We start from the raw sequence: 15,809 nt of genomic DNA on the forward strand, positions 1-15,809 counted from the left end.
TACGTCGCTGTTGCTGATAGGTTTGCGCCGCGTGAACAGCATATATTGAAGTTTATTTATAGCAGAGACAGGAAGTTGATATTTCTCTCTCAGCTTAACAGAAGCGTGCATGTATCTATTTGTGTTTACCAATTTTGTCGCGGCCTTTTCCTTCTTGCCCTCCTCTGTATTGGTTTTCGAACTGCCTTGTGGAACGTTATCCGACTTGACTTGTAGCCTGTCTGACTGAATTCGGAAAGGGTGAACACGAAAGCAAAGCTGAGAGTCGATGGGTTGTTTCTTTTGTTGTTGTCTTTGTCTACAACCAGTCTCTTTGGACGCGCGTACTGTGAATCGGCAGCAGGCATCGAACGCTCGATCGGTTTGTAGAGGAGACACTGCCATGAAGGTGGGATGTACCGTAGATCCCTATCCTTGCTCTGAACGAACGGGGTGAGCTTATCGTACCGACAACCCGGCAAAGTTGCTGATAGACGACGCACTGGGGCGAGTTCCGGTGGCATGTCCTATCAAAGGCACTATCAAATCGTGCGTTATATCTTGCATGAGATTGTCCTCGAAGGATACACACCGAAGGATGGTCGGCATGTACGATGGGGGTCTGAGGGTAAGTGAAAACGAGGTCCATGTTCAACATGTTCAAGGAGCTGGGACTAGTTTGGATAAAGCATCTGATATATCAGAGGAAATGCCTGGTTTTCTGGATTCCATTTCAGGTGTGTCTGACAGAGGTTGAGTTGAACCTTGAAGATGATCGCCCTGCCTAGATGGCGCTAGTGGTCTTTGCGCTTCCGCTCCACTGCACTGACTCTTGGACTCGGTCCCAAAGAGGCAAGGTACGGGCTCGGTAACGGCCCGTGTGATTACCAGTACCGGTTTTACGTATACATACCGCAGCTACAGTACGTAGCTAGTGCACATAGTTGTATAGCGGCATAGCGACATAGCTACATAGCTACATCGCTACATAGTACTACATACCTGCCTACTAGGTGTCTAGTACTGTACATTACTACCCACTTATCGTATACTCTAGAGTACCTACTCACTGCACACTTTAGCCACCGGCTACCGAAGTTACTGGTACACAGTACTCCGTGGCAACCTCACTAACATTCTGACCGAACACAGAGCTCGGACGAAACTGCTTCGTCCTCGCTTCGTGTCTCCGATCATATCCTCCACTGACACTACTACTCACCCCCCAGCTTCCCATCAAAGCTAATGGCTTCCTGCACTCAATCGCTTTCAGCGACGAATAATGTGACTCCAGTCATCATAGCTATTCTGGTGGCTGGTCTGGGAAAATGGGCCCAAACTCCCATAGCACAATCCAGATCACCGCAATGCCTCCCTCCAAATGTCCGCCATTCTATCTGGCTGACTGGCTGACTGCTTGCTTGCTTACTTGCTTGGAAGCAGCCGCAGCAGCCAGGTGCTTGAGTCTGCTGGGTAAAGATCTTCGTTTCTTTTTCCTCGATCAGACGATATTGGTTTCTCGCTCTCTAGCTGTATATCATTGTTAATCATGCTTCCTCTCACAGATCCACTTGGGACTTCTATTCTTCCTGCAAGAAATCGGACATATACTCGGGCATATTGCTCTCTTCGCCATTTTCTTTCTTTTCTTTTTTCAGTTCCACATAAATGTTTATTCTATTCTTGCGTTGCCGCCACAGCAGCTGCATCTAGTGTGGGTTTCTCTGCCACTCCTCCCTGTTTATCTCTCAATTCTCATTCGCTATCGTCATCCTTGGATAGATTTCCAATAACATAAAGAGGGACGAAGACAAGCTACGATACTTTTGAGCAGACTTTTTCCCCTTGCCACGAGACCCCTCGACCCGAGCAGTTGTCTTGATATTCTCCTTCTTTCAAGACTTTCTCATTGTTCCGAACATATGTCGAGTATATAAAACAGGCGGAAATAGGAAACGGTTGATTCAAAAAGCCGTCGACGATGAAGTGGGGGTTCTCCGGCTGTGTGGCAGCATTGCTCGCAGCCACAGTCTCAGGCTGGCCCTATGAAGAATCCTTGGTTGACTACAACTTGAACGTGAACAACGACACCACCAACCCAGCCGAGTATACAGCTCCGTCGTGGCCGGGTCACAAGTATACACCTTCTCCGAAGAACTGGCGGTTCCCCTTCTACACACTCTTCATTGACCGGTGGGTCAATGGTGACCCCACGAACGATAATATTAACGGCACCCTCTTCGAACATGACTTGGATTCAACTCAAATGCGCCATGGTGGTGATGCGGTTGGACTGGTGGATACGCTGGACTATCTACAAGGCTTGGGTATCAAGGTTCGATACCTTCTTCTACAGATTGACAATCCGTCTTTCTTGCTTCGAGGCACGGGATGTACTAATATTGTAACACAGGGCATCTATCTCGCCGGTACTATATTGATGAATCAGCCTTGGGGATCGGACGGCTATTCTGCTCTCGATACTACACTCCTCGATCAACATTATGGTACCATTCAAACCTGGAGAAATGCCATCGATGAGATTCACAAGCGGGGAATGTATGTCCTCTTCGACAACACTATCGCAACGTAAGTGAGGGGACTTTCTCGCACAGTTCATCAAGCATGGACGGACTGACGAGACTCTAGCTTGGGTGATTTGATCGGTTTTGAGAGTTACCTGAACGTGACGACTCCATTCTCAGTCAAGGAACACAAGACTATCTGGAAATCCGAACGCCAGTATGTGGACTTCCTCCCTGGAAACGACTATAATGATACTTGCGACTACCCTCGCTTCTGGAACGAAACCGGTTACCCCGTGGATCAAAGCGTTCGTGATGAGCTCGTTGGATGTTATAACAGTGATTTCGATCAATACGGTGACAGGGAGGCTTTTGGTGTCTACCCTGATTGGCAGCGTGAGCTGGCGAAGTTCGCGTCCGTTCAAGATCGTCTCCGTGAATGGCATCCCAGTGTTAGAGAGCGGATCAAGGTTCACTCCTGTAACATCATTAAGGCTCTGGATATTGACGGCTTCCGTTACGACAAGGCGACTCAGTCTACTGTGGATGCTCTCGGAGATATATCGAGCCATTACCGAGAGTGTGCTCGCAGTGTTGGAAAGAACAATTTCTTCCTACCTGGTGAGATCACTGGTGGTAACAATTTTGGCTCAATCTATCTGGGGCGAGGAAGACAACCGAACCAGTATCCAAAATCTGCTATGGATGCGATGGCCATGACGAACAAGTCCAGCCAGCAGTATTTCCTCCGTGAGAATGACCTCCAGGCTCTTGACGGAGCCGCTTTCCATTATTCAGTTTACCGCACCCTCACACGCTTCTTGGGTATGAGCGGTAATCTCGCGGCCGGTTACGACACTCCTCTCGACTGGGTCGACTCATGGAACATTATGGTTCAAAGCAACGATTTGATCAATGCTGAAACTGGCAAATTCGACCCGAGGCACATGTATGGCACAACAAATCAAGATGTGTTTCGGTGGCCCGCAATTCAGTACGGTGTGGAGCGGAACCTTTTAGGTCTCTTTATTACAACTCTGCAAATGCCAGGAATCCCGCTACTGCTTTGGGGAGAAGAGCAGGCCTTCTACATCTTGGATGCCACGGCAGATAACTACGTTTATGGACGGCAAGCCATGTCACCTGCTACAGCCTGGAGAACTCACGGTTGTTGGGCTCTTGATGCGACCCAGTATTATGACTGGCCCATCGAACAGGGCCGACAGGGCTGTCACGACCCAAAGGTGGCGTATGATCACCGAGATCCTTCCCACCCTGTTCACAACATTATCAAGCATATGTATCAACTGCGACAAGAGTTCCCTATCTTGAACGACGGCTACTCTCTGCAGACCCTCTCAAAGCAGACACGGGATATCGTTTACCCAGGATCGAATGGCACAGCTACTGAGACGGGAATGTGGTCCATTCTAAGAGACAGAGTATCTAGTCTGCAGAATCTAGGCGATGAGGGTGGTAACATGCCGGTTTGGCTTGTCTACCAGAATGACAACAAGACTGTGGAGTACAAGTTTGATTGCGGAAGCAATGCCAGCGCCCTAATTTCGCCATTTACAACGAAGACAACCGTCAAGAACCTCTTCTACCCATTCGACGAACACACCTTGAAGTCTGGACCCAAAGCACTTCACCTAAACGGCTCGAAGGAGCTTAATGGATGCCTGGACAGCATCACCTTGAAACCATTCGAATTCAGGGCTTATGTCCCAAAGGCACAGTTTGTCGATCCCCGCCCCATGATTACCAAGTTCAATCCCGGGCACGATGCTCCCTTGCTCTCCACGGTAGGCGCAGGTGAATCCGAGGATATCAATGTCAGCATTGAGTTCTCTACAGCAATGGACTGTGACGCTGTAACGAAGGCTATCTCATTCACCTCGCAGACCGAGTCTGGCAAAACACCATCCATCGACAAAGGTAGCGTTGATTGCAAGACTATGACCGCAAATGACACCCAATATGTCGCTCAGCTGCCCAGCGCTTGGTCTTGGTCAGCGAAACTGACTGGGGTTTACAACGGTGTTCATCGTTTGACTGTGAAGAATGCTACCGGTTCTGGTAGCAAATCCACTCAGTCCACAGATCACTTTCTTTTCCGCGTTGGTCAGAGTGACAATCCCATCGTTTTTACCTCTGCCAATTACACAACGGGTCTAGTGCACGGAAATGAGAACGGATCCCTCTACGTCCAACACAGGGCGGCGGGTGCTAACAAATGGCGTTATTCAACGAATTGGGGAAGTTCCTTCTCCGCTTGGATGAACTACACTGGAGGTAACACAACCATTGACGAATTGCCTTGGTCCGGAACGGACAAACAGAAGTGGCAAGGAAAGCATGTGCGAGTCGAGTACTGGAGTCAGTTAACTGGCAGCAGTGACTACGTTCAGGAGGGTGACTATGACTGGAATGGTCCTGCGCGACGCTTCCCGCACCTTTTCTTCAACGGACCATACAATCAGTACGGATACGATGCAGGGTTGAATAACGTCGCCAAGCAGGACAGTGATGGTTTCTGGAACTTCCGAGTCATCGCTGAGTATCCAGCACAGGGTCAATTCAACGTCTGGGGCATGAACCCGGATGGGAAACCTGACGAGAGCTTCGTGTTCGGTGACGTTGATGGCGATGGAGTCTTGGATCGCATGCCTCCGTCCTCCCTCAGCCAACTGTCTGTCAACATCACAGATATTCCTCCGTCGCCTTACTTGGTCTGGAATGTTAAGGTTGATGATGGCACTATGAAGATCAATCTGGTGCCCACTGGATCAAGAATCGCTCAGATGGTCATCTACATCATCTTGTGGGTGGTCCCGCTTTTGACCGCTATTGCTGTGGTTTATGCCTTCATGAAGTCCTTCTACCAAGTCAAGTTCAATCAGGTCGGAGTGATGGAGAAGAAGTCATTCCTGGGCATGATCCTCGGCAATAAGCGAGATGGCCAATCGTCGAATCCTCTGATTCGCTTTGCGAACAAATCAGGATTTCTGCAAAGCACATCTGCGTTTGGTGCCGCTGCCTCGCGTACACGAACCACGCTTATTGCGACCATGGAGTACGATATAGAGGACTGGGGCATCAAGATCAAGATTGGTGGTCTTGGTGTCATGGCCCAGCTGATGGGAAAGCACCTTGGACAGCAAAACTTGATCTGGGTCGTGCCATGTGTTGGTGGTGTCGAATACCCGGTCGATCAGCCAGCGGATCCGATGTTCGTGACGGTGCTTGGTAACTCGTACGAAGTCAAGGTTCAATACCATGTGATCAAGAACATTACATATGTTCTTCTTGACGCACCGGTGTTCCGCCAACAATCGAAGGCGGAACCTTACCCTGCCCGTATGGACGACCTGGACAGCGCAATTTACTACTCTGCTTGGAACCAGTGCATTGCTGAAGCCATCAAACGTTTCCGGATTGATCTATACCATATTAATGACTATCACGGCTCAATTGCTCCACTCTATCTTCTTCCACAAACAGTCCCGGTCTGCCTTTCGCTTCACAACGCTGAGTTCCAGGGACTTTGGCCTATGCGTACTCAGAAAGAGAGAGACGAAGTCTGTTCAGTTTTCAACCTCGACATCAATACAGCACGCCGTTACGTCCAATTCGGCGAGGTCTTCAATATGCTTCATGCGGGCGCAAGCTATCTTCGTGTTCACCAGCAGGGCTTTGGTGCTGTTGGTGTCTCTCGTAAGTATGGCAAGCGGTCATATGCTCGCTACCCAATCTTCTGGGGCTTGAAGAAGGTGGGAAATCTACCAAATCCTGATCCTTCTGACACGGGTGAATGGAACAAAGAACTCCCCAAGGACAGTGAAATCGAGGTTGATCCTCTCTACGAGGCAAGCAGAGGCGAATTGAAACGGCAAGCACAGGAATGGGCAGGTCTAGACCAGAATCCTAACGCAGATCTTTTGGTCTTCGTTGGGCGTTGGTCTATGCAAAAGGGAGTAGATCTCATCGCTGACGTGATGCCTGCTGTCTTGGAAGCACGTCCGAATGTTCAACTGATCTGTGTTGGGCCGGTTATTGATCTCTATGGTAAATTCGCTGCGTTAAAGCTCGACCAGATGATGAAGGTTTACCCTGGGAGAGTATTCTCTAAGCCTGAGTTTACAGCACTTCCACCGTATATCTTCTCTGGAGCCGAGTTCGCGTTGATTCCGTCTCGTGATGAACCTTTTGGACTTGTTGCGGTGGAATTTGGCCGCAAAGGCGCCCTTGGTATTGGAGCTCGTGTGGGAGGTCTTGGCCAGATGCCTGGTTGGTGGTATAATATTGAATCGACAACAACGTCTCATCTGCTGCATCAATTCAAGCTTGCAATCGCGAGTGCATTGAACTCGAAACCCCAAGTTCGGGCTAAGATGCGCGCGCGGTCTGCGAAGCAACGGTTCCCTGTCGCACAGTGGGTGGAGGATTTGGAAATTCTCCAGTCAACTGCGATGCGCATTCATAGCAAGGGCCTGACCAAGTCAAATAGCCAGCCACTGACGCCTTCTGGATACAACACCCCGAGTGGTCTGATGACGCCTACCATTGCCTCTTCCGGACACATTACTCCCAGTGGAGTACAAACCCCTCCTCTTACGCACTCGCGCGAGGGAAGTTATTCGAATATCAACCGTTTGAGCGCGTACGGACCACAGCAGCGAAACACAATTGTGTACAGTCGCGACCCGAGCCCAGGCGCCAACGAAAAGCCCAAATCAGGATTAAGCAGAACGCTGTCGCTTGGTGTACGGTCCGGACCCGGTCACCTCGTTCGTCGTGGTCGCCGTCGTTTGAGGAGAAGCATGGGCCATGAAGACCCTGCCAACAATTCGAACACCGAGGAGAGTAGTGATGACGACTTCATCCCCAGCTACTATGGCGAGGAGGAGTACACACTCACTCCTGAACAAGCAGAGGAAGGACGCAGAACCGATGCAACCCCTCAATTGGACATGCCTCGAAAAACGCCGCCTAGGGATTTTTTCAGTCGCAGACAGTCCAGTCAAAGCTCGCTTCCGCCCAGGCCCATATTGACTACAACTAGCCCCGGAAGTCCAGAACCCGAAGAAGCTCTTGTGTCGCCCGTGAGACAGTATGCCAACGAGCCCGGTAACCGACTCAGCAGTGCCTCTGTTCTTTCCGTTGATACCATCATTGGAGAGAAGAAAGATTACAAGCTGCAGAAGGTCGATCCGTTTTTCACCGACAGCACTGGCGAGTACTACAAGGCGTTTGAGAAGAGGCTGGAGAATTTGAATGGTTCAAACTCTGAATCTCAGCTCTGCATTGAGGAGTACCTTATGAAGAGTGAGAAGAAGTGGTTTGACAAGTTCAGAGATGCCAGACTTGGCCGCAATCAATCGCCCGCCTCTTCCGTCTTCCACGCGAAGATGGACAACAATTCACCTATGAGTTCGGTCAGGGCCGATGAGATGGGTTCGCAGGAAAGCAGAAGCCCTGAGCGCAGAGAGAAGGATGAATTCCTCCTAGGGAATGATTACGTTCCTCCGTCTGGTCTTCGAAAATGGATGCAAATCCGGATTGGTGACTGGCCTCTGTATTCCTTCTTCCTTGGTCTCGGCCAGATTATCGCTGCCAACTCTTATCAGATCACACTGCTCACGGGCGAGGTGGGAGAAACAGCAGAGAAACTTTATGGTATCGCGACAGTTTACCTCGTCGCTTCCATTGTCTGGTGGTTCTTCTTCCGATCATTCAAGTCGGTCTTTGTTCTATCGCTTCCTTGGCTCTTGTACGGTCTTTCATTCGTCATCATCGGAGTGGCACATTTTGAGCAGGATGGATTTGCTCGCGGTTGGATTCAGAACGTGGGCGCGGGTGTTTACGCTGCGGCCTCGGCCAGCGGTTCGTTATTCTTTGCGCTGAATTTTGGTGATGAGAACGGCGCACCGGTCAAGGAATGGGTGTTCCGGGCATGTATAATTCAAGGATGCCAGCAAGCCTATATCATTGGTTTGTGGTATTGGGGTACAGCCATTTCTCAGGCCGTTGAGAGTGGTGCTACAAATGTCCAGGGTGATATCACGAACACCTGGAAGATGACGTATGTTTCCTCAATGCGCACTTCGAAGTCGATTACTGACAGATTTCCAGAGCTATTTGTCTTCCTATCGCTGCCTTCCTTTGGGCCATTGGTCTGCTGCTTTTCTTCGGTCTTCCGAGCTACTACCACCAGACCCCGGGTAAAGTGCCCTCATTCTACCAATCTGTATTCCGGCGCAAGATTATTCTCTGGAATTTCGTGGTCGTCATCGTCTCAAACTTCTTCCTCAGTGCACCGTATGGACGCAATTGGAGCTGTAAGTATTTTTGGATGGAATGGTCGTATAGACGCTAATCGTTTGCAGTCCTCTGGAGTTCTGCCCACGCCAAGCCCTGGGAGGTAGGAGTGCTCTGCGTGGTCTTCTTCGGATTCGTTTGGGCCGCCTGGCTCTTCCTATTCGGTTATCTCTCGAAAACGCATAGCTGGATCCTTCCGGTCTTTGCATGCGGCCTGGGTGCACCGCGTTGGGCACAGATATGGTGGGGTGTCTCCGGTATTGGTTTATTCCTTCCCTGGGCCGGTAGCTACACAAGCGGTGCTCTCGTGTCGCGAGCTGTTTGGCTGTGGCTCGGAGTGTTGGACTCCATCCAAGGCTTAGGATTCGGTATGATATTGTTGCAAACCATGACCAGGATGCACATCTGCTTCACGCTTCTTGCGTCTCAGGTGTTGGGATCGATCGCCACAATCTGCGCAAGAGCATTTGGGCCAAATAAGATCGGCCCGGGCCCAATATCGCCGGATATCACAGCCGGGGTCAGCTCAATTGCTAATGCCTGGTTCTGGATTGCACTTTTCTTCCAGCTGCTCATTTGGTACGTCTATTTGTCTCTGACGGAGTGATAAGAATCACGGCTAACAGAATGACAGTGCTGGGTACCTCATGTTCTTCCGTAAAGAACAGCTCACGAAGCCCTAAGCTCTGGTGGTAATATACCGAGGCCATCAAGCTCAAGTGACTATCTCTCGACAAAAAGCAAGGACATGAGCGAACAACAAGAAAGCATAACGCATAGAGAAATCCCTAGACCCGCTCATCCATCTCCACGCATACCCTGGCCCTCCCCGCACCCTCTTCGCCTTGTACATTATCGTTTCTCCTTCTTCTCCCTCCACAGTTCCTTTCGACTTGGCACGTTTGAACATTCCTTCGATAGTTGACTGGTGTCGAGTCGAGCCACCTCACATCCTGTTTCCTCACTACCCAGTCGACGTATATATATCCCCCATACGTGATTCCCCACACTCTTTCTACGATGTCTATGCTTGTTTTGAATGCAGATGTTTATAATGGTTATGACCCCTCCGGTTCGAATGTCGTTACGCTCATTGATACCTAGCCATGAACATGAGGATGCATCTTTTGGAAATTCTGTTTTTACTCAGCTTGAATGTTTTGCATGTTATTCTTCCCCAATGTCTTTATTTCCTGCTGCTATCTGGAAGGACCCTCCAGTCGATTCAATGATTTGCTTGGTAATTCGCTTGAGCTCTTTGCTTTTTTTTTTTCTGTTTTTTGGGTCACTTGCAAATCTGAATGGATGTTTCTCTATTGGGTTGCTGTTTTGCGAATATTAAAACCTAATATGCTTAATTTGGAATATGTTAATCGCTGTTTTGTTTCATGTTTTCTTTTAGGTATATAGCTACCAGACGATAAGTCAGTTCTGTAGCTGGAGGATGTGGCTCTAATTAGGAACTCCTTCGAGAGAGTAGCCTGGTTGAATGAATATTAAAAACTGGGATCAGTTGAAATGGATATACACAAATGAAGGATTTTTGAGTGGTTGCGTCGCTTGGCTTATTAGTGGCCGTAGGCGTTCGTGAGGTTGGCAAGGCATTCATCCTGCACGCCGATGTGAGGAGCTTAGGAGGTACGGAAGGACGCCAAGGATAGCGTCATTGGTGAGATCTACACTTTACATAAATGAAGAAAAGAAGGAATTGAAGTAGTCTCAATGAGATGTGAAATTAATTATTTCCTGTCTATTTCCTTTCCCTCCCAATGTCCTTTTTGCACCAGACCGGGGCATTCAACAACATAAGCCCGAGAAGCACACCAAGTGATATATAGCTGTTTTTTTGTTTGCGAGGCAACAATAGAATAGAACCCGAAAGGAGAAGAAAGAAAGAGAAAAAGAGAAAAAGCTGCATTATGGTATTGTCGTAACAAGAAACGTGTATCCGAAAGTTCGAAAGAGAAGAGGAGATGAGGGAGGCGACGAAACGCAGCCTACCACTCCAGAGGCTCCCCCTTGACGTCGCCACGATTCGTCTTGGGGACGGGGGCGGCCTGGATCATGGTGGCACCGCCGCCGGCGCGCTTGCCGCGCTTGAGGTAGCCGCTGCCGTCGAGCCAGGGGGTCTCGAGGGAGCGGTGGGCCTCGAAGGCCTTGATCTTGTCCTCCATCTGCAGGGTAAGGCCAATGTCGTCGAGGCCGTTGATCAGGCAGTGGCGGCGGAAGGCGTCGACGTCGAAGGTGGCCAGGACGGTGCCCTGGGCGTCCTTGACCTGCTGGTTGACGAGGTCGACCTCGACCTCGCGGCCGGCGGAGGCCTCGGCGGCGATCTTGGCGAGCGCGGACTCATCGGAGATGACGACGGGGAGCATGCCGTTCTTGAAGGTGTTGTTGAAGAAGATGTCGGCGAAGGAGGGGGCGATGACGCACTTGATGCCGAAGTCGAGGAGGGCCCAGGGGGCGTGCTCGCGGGAGCTGCCGCAGCCGAAGTTGGGGCCCGTCACCACCAGGATCTTGGCGCTGCGGTAGGGTTCCTGGTTCAGCACGAACGAGGGGATCTCCGCCCCGTCCTTGTAGCGGAGCTCGTAGAAGAGCGCGCTGCCCAACCCCGTGCGCTTGATAGTCTTGAGGAACTGCTTGGGGATGATCGCGTCCGTGTCCACGTTGGACCGGTCCATCGGCGCCGCGATGCCCTTGAGCGTCGTGAACTTGGGGAGGCCGGCGCTGCCCGAGGAGGAGCCGCTGCCTCCGGCAATGGTGTTGGTGTGCGGCTCGTTGTCCGCGGGCTGGTCGTTGATGCGCTCCGCTTCGCTCTCGCTGCTGGGGTCCTCGTGGTGTTGCTGGGGCTCCTCATCGACGTTGACGGCCGTGTGGGCCTTGCCCAGCACGGGGCTGGACACCAGGTGCTCGCGCACGTCGGCCAGCTTACCCACGATGGCGGCGGCGGCGGCCATGGCGGGCGACATCAGGTGGGTGCGGCCTCCGGCGCCCTGGCGGCCCTCGAAATTGCGGTTGGAGGTGCTGGCGCAGCGCTCCTGCGGGGAGAGAATGTCCGGGTTCATGCCCAGGCACATGGAGCACCCGGCCTCACGCCACTCGAAGCCCGCATCCACGAAGATCTTGTCCAGCCCCTCCGACTCAGCCTGCTGCTTGACCAAACCGGAGCCGGGGACGACCATTGCGCGCTTGATGTTTGCGGCGATCTTCTTGCCGCGGACGACCTTGGCGGCGGCGCGGAGATCCTCGATGCGGGCGTTGGTGCAGGAGCCGATGAAGACCTTGTCGACGTCGATGTCCTTCATGGGGGTGCCCGAGGTCAGACCCATGTACTCGAGGGCGCGCTTGCAGGCCAGCTTGCGGGCATCGTCCTGGAAGTCGTCGGGGCTGGGCACCACGCCGGTGATGGGGATGACGTCCTGCGGGGAGGTACCCCACGAGATGGTGGGGATGATGTCCTTGCCGTCGATGACGATGGTTTTGTCGTAGTGGGCACCCTCGTCGGAGGCCAGGCTCTTCCAGAAGCTGACGGCCTTCTTCCACTCGGCACTGTCGTACTTGGGGGCGAGGGGGCGGCCCTTGAGGTACTCGAAAGTGACCTCGTCGGGGGCGATCATGCCAGCACGAGCACCGCCCTCAATGGACATGTTGCACATGGACATCCGGGCCTCCATGCTCAGGCCGCGGATGACGGAACCGCAGAACTCGATGACCGCACCGGTACCGCCGGCCGTGCCGATGATGCCGATGATGTGGAGGACGACGTCCTTGCTGGTAACGCCCGCGGGGAGCTCGCCGTCGACCTGGATGCGCATGTTCTTGCTCCGGCGGGTGATGAGGGTCTGTGTGGCGAGGACGTGCTCGACCTCGCTAGTGCCGATACCGAAGGCCAGCGCACCGAAGGCGCCGTGGGTGGAGGTGTGACTGTCACCGCAGACGACGGTGGTGCCGGGCAGAGTGAACCCCTGCTCGGGCCCGATGATATGCACGATACCTTGGCGCTTGTCGCCCATCCCGAAGTAGGTGAGGCCGAATTTCTTCACATTTTCCTCGAGGGTGGTCACTTGCAGCCGGGAGTCGTTCTCTTGGATGAACTCTTCGACGTTCTTGAAGTTTTTTCGGGAGGAAGTAGGGATGTTCTGCAGAAGAGCATCCCAATCAGCTTTTACCATGCATCACCGGGTGTTAAAGGAGTCAACGTACGTGGTCAACGGTCACCAGAGTGCAGTCCGGCCGGCGGACTTGACGACCGGTGTTCTCGAGACCCTCGAAGGCCTGTGGGGATGTCACTTCGTGAACAAGGTGTCTGTCGATGTAGATCAGGAGGGTGCCATCTTCCTGCTCGTTGACAATGTGGTGGTTCAGGACCTTGTCATACAAGGTCTTGGGTTTTTTGTCGACGCCGGGCATGAGGGGCGAGGATTGAGAGAAATATTCAAGGAAAAGGGGGGGTGTGATTGTGCAGCTGGATGAGGAGGGCGAGAGTAGAGATAGCTTGCACAAGGCACGCGAGACAAATGTGAAGGATGATTGATTGATGAGCAGAGGAACAAGAAGAGACAAGAGATGGTTTTAACAGCAGCGCCCGCCGCGATGTCGCACCGCCGCCTTTCGAGGGGCAACGCCGGTCTCGGTGGTCAGCACCCAATGGCCCTTTGCCGATTGGACGGGACCGAATTTTCTGGGGGGTAGTGGAGTCCGATGTCGGGGGCGGGGCCGGTTAGCGACGGTAGTATGACTAACCGACCGAGTCTGATTCGAAATTCCCACTGCAGCAATGAATGACTCCGTCATGTAGGAATGACTCTTAGGCGGGACATTATGCCCGACATGCAGCATTGCTCTGAAATATCTCATTACAGTTGCAAAGAATAGGTGTGGTGTTTATACCTAGTACATTACTGTGTAGTATGGAGTTGACTCCCTGGGAATGGCATCATATCCGGTGACGATAGATTACACCATGAACGGCGCTACTCGACCAAAAGAGGGCAAGGCTGGTGAAGGTTCTGGTTAGATCCCGTCGGGCGTCCGGCCAGCTGGGAATTCTGGGCCGATCCAGTTTCGAGTTTGGAGCTCTTTTGCGCCGTCACTGTGGGTCGGGCGGTCAGTTGGTGTGTCGGCGTATCGTATCTGATCTGAAGTAATCTCATTACTACCTACTACCTACTCATAGACTACTTGTACGTACATTCTTTGCTTCTTTGGATAGTGGACCCAAGGGCTATGAATAAGTCTATGCTCGAAACCGGTACCTATCTATACGAGTCGAAGCTCAGCGGCATCTATACATAATTGAACGCCCGGTTGTCCTCGCGGAAAACAAGCAGAGCTAAACGGTGTCGCACAAAAAGCCCTAATAGCCCGCACACAGTCTGCAGACCAACCATGCTCAATGCGAGCCGATCTTCCCTCATCGGACCCATCCAAACGAGCCACAGGTTGAGAATAGTGAGATTCGTGGACTGCACGATTTGACCGTTCTCGTTTCTGGTGACGCGAACCAGGCGCAGCTTGTGCAGGAGTTCCAATGCGGCGGCGATCAGTGGCGCAGGCGGTACCGCCCATTCCGTCACGGATGCATCCAACAGCCCGGTCACGGAATTGAATTTTGGTAGGCGATGGCGTGGACATGGGATCAGATGGAACAGCTGGGGGGTGGAATATACGAAGTTAAAGATCTGCGGGATGAACAGGAGGAGCAGTGTTTTGCTGAAGTGGCCAAGAATGCCGACAACAGCAAAGACCATTCCTGCAAAATAGCAGTACGTATCCCCGACAAAGACCTTGGAGGGGTACCAGTTGTGGCATAGAAGGGCCAAAGATACTCCGAGAAATGGCAAGAGAAAGTACAGCGAGAACAGATGCGAGTCAGTCGCAGGATGCGGGTAAGGCGTCACCGGCGCAAGGTACAGTGCGTCATTCGCAATCAGCAAGACTGCTATCACGAGCGACTGCGCAACCTCCACTCCGTTGACCCCCGCCAACATGTTGATCGAGTTGGGACAAAAGATGGCCACAGCAGCCATGTACACGTAATACAGCCATCCGAGATCAATGAACGGTCCCAGATAGGGCTGCAGAGGAACGGGCACAACCACTTGCGTGACCCCGAAATCCACGAAGTATACGATAAGCATTGGGATCGCACCAAAGGCGGGGATGAGAACTTTATGCCGCCATCGAATGTCGAGCAAGTCATCGCCAATCCCGAGAATAACAATGCATTGAAGAGAGAGCAACCCGGAGAGGTAGGAGGCAAGCTATTGATTTGGTTATTAGCATACAGAAGGCGTCCTTTGCTATGGAGAGTGGCAAACCTTTGCATGAGGGAACCGATGTAGCATGCGACCATGCTCAACGTGTTGGGTTTCAATAACAACATCGCGATTACCTCCCCCGGAGGTCGCTGCCACGATATCTTTGTAAAATGCGAAAGGGATGAAGAAGATGAGCGCAAGGAGATATACAATGGAGCAAACAGCTCCCATGGTCTCTGGTCTGAGCCGTGAACACATTAATCACCATGATTCTGATCAATAACACGTTCGCGACCATTGTACAGTGATCGGCGAACAGATAGAAGCACATACATTTCGGGCCTATTCGGTTTGGCCATATCCTTCCCCTTCAGCCCTGCTTTGAGGAAAGTAGGCCCGAGCCAACGGATCATACTAAATGTCACTGCAAATGCAATGCCACTGAAGGCAACTGACGCGATCAGGGGTGCCCCTTCGCCTTGAAATGTATTGGACAGGATGCCGACGCATACTGCCACCAAGAGGAAGAGGCGCCAGGCCTCATGGTGGGAGAGAGAGCTCGAATTGACTAAAGTCATCGCGCGCGAGACAGTATCAGCATACCGGCTTCACAGCCCCAGGAATCAAGATTGACGAGTCTCCAGCATGTGTTAAGAAAAAAAAAGACTACGAAGAATGGCAAGGTGGCATTAGGGAATGGTGGAGAAAGGCGTACGACGCATCT

General features: G+C 52.0%; 4 protein-coding genes across 4 annotated transcripts; 2 read left to right on the forward strand and 2 right to left on the reverse strand.

The window, feature by feature from the left end:
• The first annotated feature begins 1,726 nt into the window (after positions 1-1,726).
• ags2 (alpha-1,3-glucan synthase Ags2) lies at positions 1,727-9,686 on the forward strand. The gene is made up of 6 exons (XM_040949676.1): positions 1,727-2,314; positions 2,393-2,568; positions 2,629-8,589; positions 8,640-8,845; positions 8,894-9,404; positions 9,460-9,686. The coding sequence occupies exons 1-6, from the start codon at positions 1,961-1,963 to the stop codon at positions 9,506-9,508; spliced, it is 7,257 nt and encodes a 2,418-aa protein (XP_040797366.1). The 5' UTR covers positions 1,727-1,960; the 3' UTR covers positions 9,509-9,686.
• BO72DRAFT_246384 (uncharacterized protein) lies at positions 9,687-10,198 on the forward strand. The gene has a single exon (XM_040939976.1). The coding sequence runs from the start codon at positions 9,865-9,867 to the stop codon at positions 10,165-10,167; it is 303 nt and encodes a 100-aa protein (XP_040797367.1). The 5' UTR covers positions 9,687-9,864; the 3' UTR covers positions 10,168-10,198.
• A 349-nt stretch (positions 10,199-10,547) lies between these two features.
• luA (3-isopropylmalate dehydratase LEU1) lies at positions 10,548-13,355 on the reverse strand. Its single transcript, XM_040943359.1, has 2 exons — positions 13,029-13,355; positions 10,548-12,964 (listed from the first exon to the last, which is right to left on the reverse strand). The coding sequence occupies exons 1-2, from the start codon at positions 13,233-13,235 to the stop codon at positions 10,823-10,825; spliced, it is 2,349 nt and encodes a 782-aa protein (XP_040797368.1). The 5' UTR covers positions 13,236-13,355; the 3' UTR covers positions 10,548-10,822.
• A 693-nt stretch (positions 13,356-14,048) lies between these two features.
• BO72DRAFT_412887 (UDP-N-acetylglucosamine--dolichyl-phosphate N-acetylglucosaminephosphotransferase) lies at positions 14,049-15,762 on the reverse strand. The gene is made up of 3 exons (XM_040942490.1): positions 15,419-15,762; positions 15,146-15,326; positions 14,049-15,088 (listed from the first exon to the last, which is right to left on the reverse strand). The coding sequence occupies exons 1-3, from the start codon at positions 15,661-15,663 to the stop codon at positions 14,111-14,113; spliced, it is 1,404 nt and encodes a 467-aa protein (XP_040797369.1). The 5' UTR covers positions 15,664-15,762; the 3' UTR covers positions 14,049-14,110.
• Between the last annotated feature and the right edge of the window lie 47 nt (positions 15,763-15,809).

Source organism: Aspergillus fijiensis (genome assembly GCF_003184825.1).
Source record: "Aspergillus fijiensis CBS 313.89 unplaced genomic scaffold BO72scaffold_61, whole genome shotgun sequence".
In the NCBI taxonomy this organism is placed as follows: domain Eukaryota; kingdom Fungi; phylum Ascomycota; class Eurotiomycetes; order Eurotiales; family Aspergillaceae; genus Aspergillus; species Aspergillus fijiensis.